The 15,642-nt window shown below is 42.6% G+C and overlaps 1 protein-coding gene across 1 annotated transcript in view; it reads left to right on the top strand.

The window, feature by feature from the left end:
* Positions 1–11,995: 11,995 nt before the first annotated feature.
* LOC148519332 (uncharacterized) overlaps positions 11,996–15,642 on the top strand; it is a 29,036-nt gene continuing 25,389 nt past the window's right edge. The window contains exons 1-2 of the mRNA XM_088476618.1: positions 11,996–12,080; positions 12,764–13,104. Coding sequence (XP_088332744.1) covers positions 11,996–12,080; positions 12,764–13,104 — 426 coding nt within the window. The remainder of the gene's footprint in view (positions 12,081–12,763; positions 13,105–15,642) is intronic.

Genomic DNA, 15,642 nt, shown 5'->3' on the forward strand with positions numbered 1-15,642 from the left:
GCGGCTGGAAGGAGGGGTTCAGACACATGTGGGGGGGAGGACACCTGTGGGATGTGGGGCCGAATTGTACATCCGCAGGTGAAAACTGACCTAGTCGAGGAGAAAAGTCTTTCACTTCTGAAAAAAAGCCCCCAAGTTGGGGTGCAAAACGCGTCAGTACTGGGATATTGCACACGTTGAGATACTCTTGGTTACCTGCATCAAGCTGTGGAGTTCTGGAGAGACAGATGTTGTATTGTGTAGCTGGACACACCTACACCTTTCCTGTGTCCCCTCCGTGCGGTTACTACAAGATATTCATTTAGCTACTGCTTGATATCTCCTGCCGGAGAAGTGATTTGCTGCATCTCTTTTGTGTCTCCGAAGAACGTTTAATATAAGAGATTTACTCTTTGGAAATACTACCCACATTGTGGAACTATACATGGTATACAGAGGTATAACACTGACTAACATTGAATGACAATGGGACTTTAGTTATATTGCAAGTGTGGACTAAAACCATTGAACATCTTTTTTACTAGTATATACCAGATTTTTTAGGATCCACCTCCTTTACATACATAAATAGTGCAATTTTGCTACTTTATATAACGAGTGATAGATTTTTGTACACTATTGTTTATATATATATATATATATATATATATATAAAATGTATTGATTTTTATTTTTTGAAGAAAGAAACAGGTGGTCATAAAAATGGCAGTAATTGTCATAAATTCTCTTACATTAGAATGTATCATGAGCGTAAAAGTCCGTCCATTTCTGTGGTGTAAAAAAAAATCCCTGTTGTAGATATATATTGAACCAGTGTTCTTATGGATCAACAATTCTTCATTTAATGGTTCATTTCAAAGAAGAAAAGAGAAAAAAATCATAGTGCAACACTGTAATCCAAAACAAATATAGGAATTTCTTCAAACATTACACTCACATGGTTTAAAAATTAAAACAGCATGTAACTGGCAGCCAGGGTCCCCGAACATGACAATGGAGGATGGTAAATCAATTGGTGGTCCAGTAGTACAAACGGAAAGGTCCTTTCTCACCATGGGCTTAACATTTTTCGGACGCTCTGGTCCTTCCTCAGAAGCCTAATGGTGAGTCTTCACAGCATGGTTTAAATACCCTAAAAACCCCTCCTTTGGGGCGTGTTCATTCATTTTCCCGCAATTCCGCTAACCGGAAGTGCATCATCACGTGTGTCCCGCGAACCGGAAGTGCATCATCCAAAATGGCCGCGGCACTTCCGGTTTCGGGGAGATTCTGCGTTCCATATACAGTAAGTGGATAATAGTAAACACCAACTTAGTATCCAGAGTTTCCATGGAGACAGGAGAAGTATAGCTTTCAAGAACATTGATAGGCAATGGGGCAAATATAAACAAAAGTCCGTTGTAACGTCCATACATAATTCATTAATAGTCCATATAAAAAAGGAAGAGAGAAAAAAAGAATACATAAAATTCAGACCGATCATACTTTTAAAAGCACATATTAAAAATAAAATGAAAACAACAATGTAAGGATAAAAATCAGATGCATTTTTAGCTAAACTTTAAAAAGAAGAGGAATTAAAATTATAAAAAGCACTTAATTTTAAAATCCCCATTAAGGCCATTAGGTACCAAAGTATTTAATTTGTATATCCAATGCATCTCGGCTTGTGATAGTCTTACACTCAAATCTTTTGACCTCCAAGAAGAAGAAAGTGCTTGTATACCCCAAAAACTCTTAATACAACATTCATTTAGATTGTGTTTCTTTTTAAAATGCGCTGAAACAGTATGGGTGTCCAATCCTTTTCTAATGTTGTATATATGCTCAGAGAGGCGGAGTTTCAGGCTTCTACTAGTCTTGCCTATGTATACAAGTCCACATTGACATTCAAGGGCATAGACAACATTTTACATATGACAGGTTATAAATTCTTTAATAAGATATTTATGGCCATTAATAATGAAGTCACAAATTTTCCAGTCCCCTTTTACCGTTCTACACATTAGACAACTTCCGCAGCGATGGAAACCTCTACAGCGGATACTAATTCGTTTTTCATCCTCTAAACTACTCCTAACTAGGGTATCTTTTAAAGAAGGAGCTCTCCTATAAATGAATTTGAGGTAATCAGGAATTTTGGTACCAATTACTGGATCATTCTTCAAAATAGACCAGTTGTCTTTAAAAATTCGCTCAACTTCCTTAAATTCAGAATTATATTGGCTAAAGAATGCCCACTCAAATTTATTATCTTTCTCGGGTTTCTTAACATTTGTCAGAAGACTCAATCTATCACAAGTTTCCACTTTCTTTCTTGCTCGTTCAATGGTCTTGGCATCATAACCCTTTTTAAGGAAGCGATTCGCCATTTCAATAATTTGAAAGTCACAAACATCTTGTTCCGTACAATTTATTTTTACCCTTAAGAACTGGCTGAAAGGAATACCTTCCAGCCAATTCCTATGGTGCTGACTTGATCTTTCAATATAGCCATTGGAGTCTGTGGGCTTTCTATGATTTTTAGTATATGTAGCACCTTCTTTAATATAGATATTTAAATCTAAAAACACAATTTCACTGCTACTTATACTAAAAGTAAACTTAATATTAAAATCATTCATATTTAGTTTCTCACAAAAAATGGAGAGTTCATCTTCTGAACCTCTCCAGATAAAAAGAACATCATCTATATATCTCATCCAGGATACCAGGCCCTCCCCCAGTCGTCCATCCTGCCAAATATTTTGTTCCTCCCAGAATGTCATAAAGAGGTTGGCATAACTGGGGGCGAACCTGGTATGGACGGACTTTTACGCTCATGATACATTCTAATGTAAGAGAATTTATGACAATTAGCGCCATTTTTATGACCACCTGTTTCTTTCTTGTTATATTTGTGAGGGATTGGTAATATTCCTCGGTTCATAAAAGGCTGCTTGTTTTTGTATTTACATTTACATTTGCTTTGGAAACAAAAAATTAAATAAAAATTACTACCAATCAACCCTTCCTGTTCCTGCCTTCAACTACATACATACTCCAACTCCCTCAGGCCTCTTGAATAATAAAAACATTTGTTTCCTGATGTGCCATGTTGGAAGTTGGACTGCAATGTGTTTGTGCCGCCCACTGCTGCCGCTTAGCCAGCCAGCTAGCTTGGTGCAAACTTTGGGCCTAAACCGGATGAAACAATATTGTGAGCTGTGAAGTGGTAAAAATTGACTGGAAATGAGTGGAAATTAATGTTATTGAGGTTAATAATACTGTTGGAACATAAAAACAAAACAAATTTTGTGATTTTAGCAGATTTTATATATTTTAAAAAAAAATACATATCCAAAACTGGAACCAAAACTAACACATGCAAGGGCGTTTTTTTGGCAAAACCAAATCCAGATCCAAAACCAAAACACAGGGGTCAGCGCACATCTCTAATTTGAACTCGCAGTGAGTTCAGACCAGAATTATCACATGTGATAATTTTGTTTTGATGAATAGGCCCCATAGTGTCTCTGTGAGAGAAACATGCTGCTGAATCAAGTGCATTATGCTGGTAAAACTTCTTGTATTTTTTATTTAGTGAGCTAGGATAATTTTCTGTGTTTAGTTAGTGCCAGACGACTAGGTGTTTATTTCTATTATTTAGTTTTTTCTGTATAATAAAACTGGCTGAGGCCAGTTGCACCAGAATAACGGACTTTGTGTGAATTCTCAGCTGCTTTGCAGTGCCATCTACCCCAGGAGATGGTACCAGTTCCCCGACCCTGTTACATGTGGTGGAGAATGCAGGCATAGTGGCCTGCACATAAGTGAAGGGAGCTGCAGCTTTGAGAGCCCTGCAGAAACCAGGTATGTGTCTACCTAAACTGAAGTTAAAATAGGTAAAACTGCAAGTGTAATACTCTACAGAGGCTTTTTCACAGTGTTACATGCTGGGAGCTGTGGTGCCTCACACACAGAAGCAAGTCCAGGTGGTGCTTTGTCAGCACAGTTGTGGAATGCGGTTCAGTTAGGGCCAGACTTTCCTTTTTGCTGGAGACAAGTGCTGATACATGTCCTGGGTGAAAGTGGCTAAAAGGTTGCTGGAAAGACCCGACAACATGGAGGATATTATCAGGGCCTTGCTACAAGCAACAGGAAGCCACCAGGGTACAGCAAGGAGCTACAGGGCAATATCAACTGGTGGTTGAGGAGATACAGAGGCAACAGCACCAGGACCATGAGATCCTTAAAGAGGTGGAGCAGCATCTTGCAGCAAAGCCTGGAAATGCTTTTCCAAATGTCCAAACCAGCTCTAGCTCCATGAGGGCAAGTAATTTCCTTCCAAAATTTACAAAGACTGATGATGTGAGGGCGTACTTGACTATGTTTGAGAGGACTGCCGAGCTGGAGAGTTGGCATAAGTAACAGTGGGCTGGTCTGCTGGCCCCCTTTCTCTCCGGCAAGCCTCAAAAAGTATACTTTGACTTAAGCACAGCAGATGCTTTGGACTATGAAAAGCTAAAAGCAGAAATTCTGACTCGCCTGGGAGTTACATTGTCACTGCATCACTGGGTGTACTACATGGACAAACCTCCCCACTCACAAATGCATGACCTCATAGACCTGACCAAAAAATGGTTACAACCAGAGACATTAACTGGACCCCAGATTGTTGAAAGAGTTGTCATGGACCTGTCAGGATTGCGACTATTTCAGTACATAAAGATAGATTACTTTTTCCAAAGTTCCTTTGTGGTCGTTGGAGGAGCTATCCTGCTTGCTGGCGTTCTTCACATACAGGAAATAGAGAGTTAAAGTGATCATCTGTTTCCAAGGTGTTGTCAGGTTGTGGGATTCCTAGATTGCTCATTATCTCAAACCTGATTCCATTTGGGTCACATGTTCTAAACTTCCTATAGATCACAGACCTCTAGTATAAAGCCTGTTACTAACTGTGTCTCAGTGTCTGTACAACGTTACTTTCAGGTCTTTCTTGGACTCCTGCCAGATCCCTGCTGTGCCTGAGGGTTGCTGTGGACTTTGCTATATCTCCGCTCATGTTCCAGCTAAACTTCTGATGCCAGTTACCAGCCACACTACAGAGCTCAGCATAGCCTTTGCCTAAGTATTGCTTTCTGCTCCACTGCTGTGGTTTCACCTTTTGCTGCACTATTTTCTTGGCCTGTTGCCTCTCACTCCTGTGGACATCGAACCCATCTTCGAGGGATTGGTAATATTCCTCGGTTCATAAAAGGCTGCTTGTTTTTGTATTTGCGCAATTTGGGATTCAAATTTGTTTACACTATTGTTTATTTTTTGACTGGTCAAATTGATGTTTTAGGATATTAAATATATGTTTGATAAAGTATAAGATGAATATGTGATTCTTTCCAGCCATGTCTTCTCTTACGATCTAATTAGTGCAGAGGTTTATATTATACTTCTGAGAAACAGCTTTGTAGAAACCAGGGCCGTAACTAGGGTACTGCACCCAGTGCTATGGCACAGGGCACCGCAGGGCAGGGGGCGCTGTTTGGGCCAGTCAATTTTCCTGATTATTATCTTTCTTACTTGTAGCTTCCTCTTCTTTTATCCCCAGTGTCTCCTGGTCTCCCCTATCTCTTCCCTGGCCCTTCGAGGCCATGACCCATTTTCAGGTGCACTATCTTATGTCCCTATTTAAAAAAATAGGAGGGAGTTGGAGCGCCAATGCTCTCTCTGGCACAGGGCACCAAAAAGTCTAGTTACGGCTCTTTTAGAAACAGCAGTTTTTCGTAAGTGATAGTTTAGGGCAGGAGGCATGATGAATGCCTCCTAAACTGTGTTCGAACTAGAGATGAGCGGGTTCGGTTCTCAGAGAACCAGATCCACCTGAACTTCCAGATCCGAGGCAAGAACCGAGCTAGGCTCGGGTTTTCCAGCGTGACCCGGATCTCAAAACGAGGCAAAATGTCATCCTCCCACTGTCAGATTTACACAGAGTTTTGGATTATATTAAGGTCCCTGCGATTGGCGCCATTTTTACTCCAGCTGTGTATAGTGTAGTGATTGGATGTGCTGTGTCTATTCAAGAGCTGCTGTATCTGTCCAGGGCAGGGGCTGCTGTGTCCATCTAGGGGTTGCTGTGTCCATCAAGGGCAGGGACTGTTGTGTCTATCCAGGGGTTGCTGTGTCAATCTAGAGCAGTGGCTGCTGTGTTCATCCAGGGGCAGTGGCTGCTGTGTCTATCCAGAGGCTGCTGTGTCCATCCAGGGGTTGCTGTGTCCATTCAGGAGCTGCTGTGTCCATCAAAAACAGGGGCTTCTGTGTTCATCCAGGGTCTGCTGTGTCCATCAAAAGCAGGGGCTTCTGTGTTCATCCAGGGTCTGCTGTGTCCATCCAGGAGTTGCGTTGTCCATCCAGCGGAAGCTGTGTCCAACCAGGGGTGCTCTTTCCATCCAAGGGTGCACAGCGTATAAAAAAAAATAAAAGCTAATAATATAATTAATTAATTAATGTCCTAATTTATTATTATTATTTTACAGTGATGCTGCCAATAAACATTTTGTTTGTGACACTGTAAGTGGTAGAGCAGTGTATAATAAATATTGTGACACTGTTAGTGGAAACGCAGTGAATTCGTAAAAAATATTGTCACACTTAGTGGAAACGCAGTGTATTTGTTCAAAATATAGTCACACTGTAAGTGGAAAATGAGGTGTATTCGTAAAAAATATTGTGACACTGTTAACGGAAACGCAGTGTATTCGTAAAAAATATTGTGACACTGTAAGAGGAAAATGCAAGGGCAATTCATAAAAAATATTGTGACACTGTTAGTGGAAATGCAGTGTATTCATAAAAAATATTGTGACGCTGTTAGTTGAAACACAGTGTATTCGTAAAAAATATTGTGACACTAAGTGGAAAATGCAGTGGCACAAATTGATGTGTGTGCTGTACCCCACTTCATTCGGGTTTGTTGATATGGAGAACGATCACTTGAGACTTGAGAGGAGAGCAGGAACCACATACTAGTGCTGGAGCGGCTGCCAGCACTACCAGTCATGACAATACTAGTCCAGCTACATCATCTACTAAAGCCGATGCCCAAGGGCATACAGGGCTTAAGTCAGGGCATCTAAAATCAAGAACCAATCTTTTACAGTGGTAATGAAGAAAACATCAAAGGGAAAGTTGGCTGCAGAAAGACATAAAATTGGCAATATGTTTCACCACATGAAGTGGCAAGGAAAGGCTAAGGCCTTGGCCTTTATTTATGACTGGTGGTTCTGCCTCTTATGATGATGTAAGCACAAGTGAACATGCTGACATAGAAATCGAGGATGCTTTTGTGGAAGTGCACCAGGATGAGGATATTTGTGTAGCTGATGCTAATGAGGATGTTGATGATGAGGATGTTGTTGATGTTGTTTGTGTAAATTAGGCACCAGTGGATGAATCAATTGTTGCCCATGATAAGGAAAAGCCCATTGTCATGCCTGGGCACAAGACAAAAAAACTTGGTTGTGTTGACTCATCTGCATCACCAGTTGGGTTTTTTGGGAAAGTTTAGTTTTTTCCTGGCAGATGCACTTGCTGGAGAAACTGAAGGAGAAGCCACTGCTGCATCATGTGCCACTTGAGCTGACAATTTGCTTTCCAACAGCTCTTTGCATCTCTTCAGATCTGTGTCTGTTGGGAAGGAAAACACAACATCTTCATCCCTTCTGGGATGAAAATCCACTCCAAGCAGCAGCAGGCATAACACTCAAGGATTCTCAAGAAAGACAGCGTAAGACTTAAACCTTAAATCTTGCATTTGCTCTGTTCGGCTTGTCCACATATCTGTGGTTAAGTGGACAGTGGGTACAATGGCATTTTGGAGGCCACAAATTAAATTTTTTTTAATGTCCCTGTACAGGTTGGGATATGCTTTTCTAGTGAAGTGTAATCTTTGCAAAGGATTGTTTAACAGTCAATTGTTTTTGAAAGCACTATTAGTAGTCTTCCTGGTCCCCTTCTGGGATGAAAATCCACTCCCAGCAGCAGCAGGCATAGCGCTCAAGGGTTCTTCTGGGGCAAGGACTGATGTGAATGAGAAAAATATTTTTTGCAAATGCCTCTCCTCCTCCCCTCCCCACTCATACATTTGCTTTGGAAACAAAAAATTAAATAAAAATTACTACCAATCAACCCTTCCTGTTCCTGCCTTCAACTACATACATACTCCAACTCCCTCAGGCCTCTTGAATAATAAAAACATTTGTTTCCTGATGTGCCATGTTGGAAGTTGGACTGCAATGTGTTTGTGCCGCCCACTGCTGCCGCTTAGCCAGCCAGCTAGCTTGGTGCAAACTTTGGGCCTAAACCGGATGAAACAATATTGTGAGCTGTGTAGTGGTAAAAATTGACTGGAAATGAGTGGAAATTAATGTTATTGAGGTTAATAATACTGTTGGAACATAAAAACAAAACAAATTTTGTGATTTTAGCAGATTTTATATATTTAAAAAAAAAATACATATCCAAAACTGGAACCAAAACTAACACATGCAAGGGCGTTTTTTTGGCAAAACCAAATCCAGATCCAAAACCAAAACACAGGGGTCAGCGCACATCTCTAATTTGAACTCGCAGTGAGTTCAGACCAGAATTATCACATGTGATAATTTTGTTTTGATGAATAGGCCCCATAGTGTCTCTGTGAGAGAAACATGCTGCTGAATCAAGTGCATTATGCTGGTAAAACTTCTTGTATTTTTTATTTAGTGAGCTAGGATAATTTTCTGTGTTTAGTTAGTGCCAGACGACTAGGTGTTTATTTCTATTATTTAGTTTTTTCTGTATAATAAAACTGGCTGAGGCCAGTTGCACCAGAATAACGGACTTTGTGTGAATTCTCAGCTGCTTTGCAGTGCCATCTACCCCAGGAGATGGTACCAGTTCCCCGACCCTGTTACATGTGGTGGAGAATGCAGGCATAGTGGCCTGCACATAAGTGAAGGGAGCTGCAGCTTTGAGAGCCCTGCAGAAACCAGGTATGTGTCTACCTAAACTGAAGTTAAAATAGGTAAAACTGCAAGTGTAATACTCTACAGAGGCTTTTTCACAGTGTTACATGCTGGGAGCTGTGGTGCCTCACACACAGAAGCAAGTCCAGGTGGTGCTTTGTCAGCACAGTTGTGGAATGCGGTTCAGTTAGGGCCAGACTTTCCGTTTTGCTGGAGACAAGTGCTGATACATGTCCTGGGTGAAAGTGGCTAAAAGGTTGCTGGAAAGACCCGACAACATGGAGGATATTATCAGGGCCTTGCTACAAGCAACAGGAAGCCACCAGGGTACAGCAAGGAGCTACAGGGCAATATCAACTGGTGGTTGAGGAGATACAGAGGCAACAGCACCAGGACCATGAGATCCTTAAAGAGGTGGAGCAGCATCTTGCAGCAAAGCCTGGAAATGCTTTTCCAAATGTCCAAACCAGCTCTAGCTCCATGAGGGCAAGTAATTTCCTTCCAAAATTTACAAAGACTGATGATGTGAAGGCGTACTTGACTATGTTTGAGAGGACTGCCGAGCTGGAGAGTTGGCATAAGTAACAGTGGGCTGGTCTGCTGGCCCCCTTTCTCTCCGGCAAGCCTCAAAAAGTATACTTTGACTTAAGCACAGCAGATGCTTTGGACTATGAAAAGCTAAAAGCAGAAATTCTGACTCGCCTGGGAGTTACATTGTCACTGCATCACTGGGTGTACTACATGGACAAACCTCCCCACTCACAAATGCATGACCTCATAGACCTGACCAAAAAATGGTTACAACCAGAGACATTAACTGGACCCCAGATTGTTGAAAGAGTTGTCATGGACCTGTCAGGATTGCGACTATTTCAGTACATAAAGATAGATTACTTTTTCCAAAGTTCCTTTGTGGTCGTTGGAGGAGCTATCCTGCTTGCTGGCGTTCTTCACATACAGGAAATAGAGAGTTAAAGTGATCATCTGTTTCCAAGGTGTTGTCAGGTTGTGGGATTCCTAGATTGCTCATTATCTCAAACCTGATTCCATTTGGGTCACATGTTCTAAACTTCCTATAGATCACAGACCTCTAGTATAAAGCCTGTTACTAACTGTGTCTCAGTGTCTGTACAACGTTACTTTCAGGTCTTTCTTGGACTCCTGCCAGATCCCTGCTGTGCCTGAGGGTTGCTGTGGACTTTGCTATATCTCCGCTCATGTTCCAGCTAAACTTCTGATGCCAGTTACCAGCCACACTACAGAGCTCAGCATAGCCTTTGCCTAAGTATTGCTTTCTGCTCCACTGCTGTGGTTTCACCTTTTGCTGCACTATTTTCTTGGCCTGTTGCCTCTCACTCCTGTGGACATCGAACCCATCTTCGTTACAGTTGTCAACTGCACCATTACAGTTATCATCACCGCATCGCGGGGCTCAACCCCGTTCCGGATTCTAGTTACACCGCAGGGCTCAACCCTGTTCCGGAACCACACCACTTCACAGGGCTTAACCCTGCTTCATCCTTCATTGCATCGCGGGGCTCAACCCCGCTCTGGATTCTAGTTACATCGCAGGGCTCAACCCTGTTCCAGAACCAGACCACTTCACAGGGCTCAACCTTGCTCCGACTTCACTGCACCACAGGGCTCAACCCTGCTCCGTCCTCATCACATCACAGGGCTCAACCCTGCTCTGACCTCATCGCATCACAGGGCTCAACCCTGCTCTGACCTCATCGCATCATAGGGCTCAACCCTGCTCCGACCTCATCGCATCACAGGGCTCAACCCTGCTCCGACCTCACCGCATCACAGGGCTCAACCCTGCTTCAACCTTACAGCATCACAGGGCTCACTCTGCTCCAGACCTCCATCACTACAAGGTACCACCCAGGTGAAGCTCCTCTATACCATCCTGAGGTGTTAGCCTCATACTGGACTCGGGGTTCCCTACCATATTAACTTTTCTGTGTTAAAGACTATATGGAGGGTTTTCTCCTATACTCATTATTGCTTATGTGAACCCCAGTGTTGTTGAGACTTTATGTGAGATGTTGCTATTATATTACTCCTGTGAATAAATTCTATTTACTTTTATTCCGTGCTATCGAGATTTCATGAAAAGGTAATTTCTAAAGCCACCCCAGTTTATTGTGCCTAGTAGGCCTGCCTCCTCCCAGGAGTCTCAAGTGTCAGCAGCCATGACAGGACCTTTACTTGAGGTCCCTGCCCATGGCTTTACACAAGTAGTTGCGCCACAGGGATCCTAAGACAGCAGACCAGATAGTGGAGATGGTGGAAAGGTATCTAGCGGCAGGGGAACTACTGGCTATACCACAGCGGCCCCTAGATACATGACAGCGCGCTTCTGTGAAACCTGGTAAGACTGTTCTGTGGCAAAAGGGTCCTGGGCAGTTAAGAGACTGTGGGTATTCGGTCCAAAGTGCAGCCAGAAAGGTCTCACTTGGCTAAAAGACTTGATAGTTATATGATTAAATGTTTTAGGTGTGGTATGCCAGGACATGTTGTTGCTAATTGCCCAGTTGTTCAAGAATGTGATGCTGTCTTTGAATATCGCAGAATGTCTTACTTTGCCAGGTTAGCCTGTACTGTTGCACCTTTGGCTGAGCCCAAAAAACAAATGTGTGAAATTGTTATGGGAAGTAACTGGGTAAAGGCATTGTTGGACTCAGGAAGTTTAATCACACTTGTGAAAGATGGGTTGGTAATGCTTTAAAGGGCCAGCGAACAACTGTTGGTGTAACTTGCATACATGGTGACACCCATTATTTAAATACTGCCGAAGTGAATATTGAGACCCCTTGTGGTTCAGCTATGGTTAATGTGGGAATGGTGTTTTCCTTAGTACATGATGTTATAATAAGTAGAGATTTTCCCCCTTTTTGGAAATTATGGAAACCCTATAGAGCCAGTACAGTATAGAGCCAGTAGACTATCCTGGTGATATGCTAACCACAGGTGTGACCCCGAAAACCTCAGACCCTTGCCCTTTTGCTAGTATGGCTGGGGAAGTAATAGATAATGAGGAACAGAATAAGGTACCTCCTCCAGAGGAGGGAGAAGTGGTAAACAGTGCTGAAAGAAGTGAGAAAGGATCTGTTTGCAACTAAATAGGTAAGGTACCCCATATTGATAAGAGCAGAGAAAATGTGAAAGTTGTTAATGGGAAACCATTAGACCCAGATAACAGTCTTAGGTATCCACACATGGCCCTCAACAATGAACTCGTGTACCAAGTGATAAAAAGGTGTGAAGATGTGGTAGAACAGCTTGTGGTTCCCCTGACATGTAGGAGAACTGTGTTGGACCAAGCTTATGGTTACATCACAGCAGAACACCTAGGAGCTGAAAAGGTTTAGCAGCAGTTCTTTTGACCCGGGTGTATAAAGATGTGTCTTAACTTTGCTCTATCTGCCCTGAGTGCCAGTATCATGCTCCCAGACCCCATTTCAAGAGTCCCCTAGTGCCCATGCCTGTTATAGAGGTTCCCTTCGACCTGATAGCCATGTCTTTGGTTAGACCCTTGTTAAAGTCTGCTCGGGGACATCAGTTTATCCTCGTAATAGTGGAATACTCAATATCCTGAGGTAATCCCTTTGCGCAATATGTCAACCAAGGTCATAGCTAGAGAGCTGGTGCATGCTTTTAGCAGTGTGGGTATACCAAAAGAAATTTTAACTGACCCTTTATGTCTAGAATTATGAAGGAGTTATGCAAATTGTTTAAAGTTACTCACTTGAGAACCTCAGTTTACCATCCTCAAACAGATGGGTTGGTAGAGAAATTCAACAAAACCCTAAAAAGTATGCTAAATAAGTTTGTTGACAAGGATGGGAAAAACTGGGATTACTTGTTGCCATATTTAATGTTGTCTATTAGAGAAGGACAACAGTCTTCCACAGGATTCTCTCCTTTTGATCTGTTCTATGGGAGACACCACAGGGGGTTGCTAGATGTTTCTAAGGAGACATGGGAAGGACAGTCCACACCTTATAAAAGTGTAATTGAACATGTGTTGCAGATGCAAGATAGGATTGCGACCGTGGTGCCCATTATCAAAGAACATATGGAGCAAGCCCAACAGAGAGAGTATAACCGGAATGCCCGGGTACGTACATTTGCAACTGAGGAGTGCTTGTTTTGATACCCACAGTGGAAAGCAAGTTTTTGGCTAAATGGCATGGTCCATATGAGATCAGGAAGAAAGTGAATGAGGTTAACTATAAAGTATACCAACCAGGCAAGAGGAAGTCTGAACAAATTTATCATGTTAACCTAATAAAACCCTGGAAGGATAGATTAGCCCTGCCAGCCAAACCTAGCCCTCCAGTAGATTCAGTCCCTTTGATTCCAGAAGTAAAAGTGTCAGAAACCCTGTCAGCCGCTCAAAAGAATGAGGCCAAGGAGTTCCTTATTAGGAACAGAGATTTGTTTTCAGCACTGCCTGATATAAAGCATGATATCATTACAGGGGTTAATGTTCACCTAAAGTCATAGAGAATTCCTGAAACACAGTGGGAGGCTGTCTCTAAAGAGGTTAAGAATATGCTAGAGTTTGGTGTCATCAAGGAGTCTAATAGTGAGTGGTCCAGTCTCATAATTCTGATTCCGAAGCCTGATGGAAGCCTTTGCTTCTGCAATGATTTTCGTAAATTAAATTCAGTTTCCAAATTTGATGCATATCCCATGCCTCATATGGATGAGTTGATAGAGAGGCTAGGAACAGCCAGATATCTCACCACACTGGACCAGACAAAGGGTTATTGGCAGATACTATTAACTGATAGGGAGAAAGAGAAAAACGCTTTTACTGTTCCAGAAGGGCTGTTCCAGTATAGGATATTGCTTTTTGGGTTGCATGGGGCCCCAGCAATCTTTCAACGTGCAATGGATAGAATTATAAAACCCCACAGACACTATGCAGCGGCCTATCTGGATGATGTGGTAATCCACAGTCCAGACTGGGAATCTCACTTAGTCCGAGTACAGGCGGTGCTGGACTCAATTAGGAAGGCTAACCTAACAGCCAACCCTAAAAAATGTTGCCTAGCAATGGAAGAGGTTCAAAACTTGGGGTTTATTATAGGGAGAGGCCTGATTAAGCTCCAGTTAAACAAAGTTGAAGCTATACAAAACTGGCCCCGTCCCGTAAACAAAAAATAAGTTAGAGCCTTTTTAGGGATCACTGGGAATTACAGATGGTTTATCCTAAATTTTGCCACCACAGCAGTGCCACTAACAGACCTCACAAAAGGGAAACAGTCTAACATGGTGAAATGGGGCCCTGAGGATGAAAAAGCATTTCAGGCATTGAAAGTGACTTTGTGTACACAACCGGTGTTGATAATACCAGAGTTTTGTAGTTCAGACGGATGCCTCAGATGTAGGGGTAAGAGCAGTGTTGTCCCAAAGTTTGGATGGGGAGGAGCACCCCATTGTTTATCTGAGCAGAAAATGAAATGACCATGAAAAAGGTACACTGTTGTTGAAAAAGAGGCGTTGGCCATTAAGTTGGCGTTAGACACCTTGAGGTATTACCTCTTGGGCAGACGGTTTAAGATCATAATGGATCATGCCCCATTAAAATGGATGGCAGTAAAGAAAGGCCAAAATGCCAGGGTAACAAGGTGTTTTTTAGCATTGCAGGAATGTACATTCTCTGTGGAACATAGTCCCGGGTCCCAATTAGCTAATGCAGATGCATTGTCCCACATCTTTTGCCCCTTATGTCGAAACAGGGGAGGGGGATGTGTGACAAGGTCACTGGTATAGTGGTGGAAGGTCATTACATTTCTCCTAGGTTCCTAACCTATATATTTTAAAAACTCCAGGAAAATCTGTGTTGTTAACAGCTTTGTGGGATTTTTGACAAAGCTGGAAAAGGGTTCCTGGGGTTTATGAATGGAGAGAGGGAACAGGCTCCACTCATTAGGCCCAGTTCAGGTTTTTGGGATTTTGGCTCACAGGAGGCTAATTAGGGCTTTCAACTGTGTGGCTGTGTTTTAAAGGCTGCCTTGGTAGCAGGAAAGTTTATCGTGTCTCTGTAAGAGCAACATGCTGCTCAAACCAAGTGAATTATGCTGGTAAAACTTCTTGTATTTTTTATTTAGTGAGCTAGGATCATTTTCTATGTTTAGTTAGTGCCAGATGGCAAGGTGTTTATTTCTATTATTTTGTTTTTTCTCCATAATAAAACTGGTTGGGGCCATTTGCACCAGACCAACGGACTTTGGCCCTCATTCAGAGCCGCTCGTTAGCAGCAGTACGCTCGTTGCGTTCCGATGTTGAGAAACCGCGTATGCGTCGGTGTAACACTGCACATGTGCGTACGGCAGTTTGCGAGCTTTTTTTCACTCGTTCGGCAAATTGCGAACAGGAAGTGACATGTCAAATGTGATTGACAGAACAGGCCGTTTTTGGGTGTTGATGGGGGTGGAGATGGGAAAACGCAGGCGTGGCGGGGCGTTTTTGCGGCGTACATAAATTAGCTCATATGAACGTCAAATGTGTTCGTACCAAGTCATACGTCACTGGCTGATCCTCTTTCCGTTCAAACTGCTCGCACAGCTTGGGGTGTGGATTACTCGACCACAATGGCGATGGTCTTGTCCTCTGGTCCGGGCCTCCTCGGTGTTTCATCGATTTA

The sequence above is a fragment of the Taudactylus pleione genome, unplaced genomic scaffold, assembly GCF_031769625.1.
Source record: "Taudactylus pleione unplaced genomic scaffold, aTauple2 ptg000190l, whole genome shotgun sequence".
Classification (NCBI taxonomy): domain Eukaryota; kingdom Metazoa; phylum Chordata; class Amphibia; order Anura; family Myobatrachidae; genus Taudactylus; species Taudactylus pleione.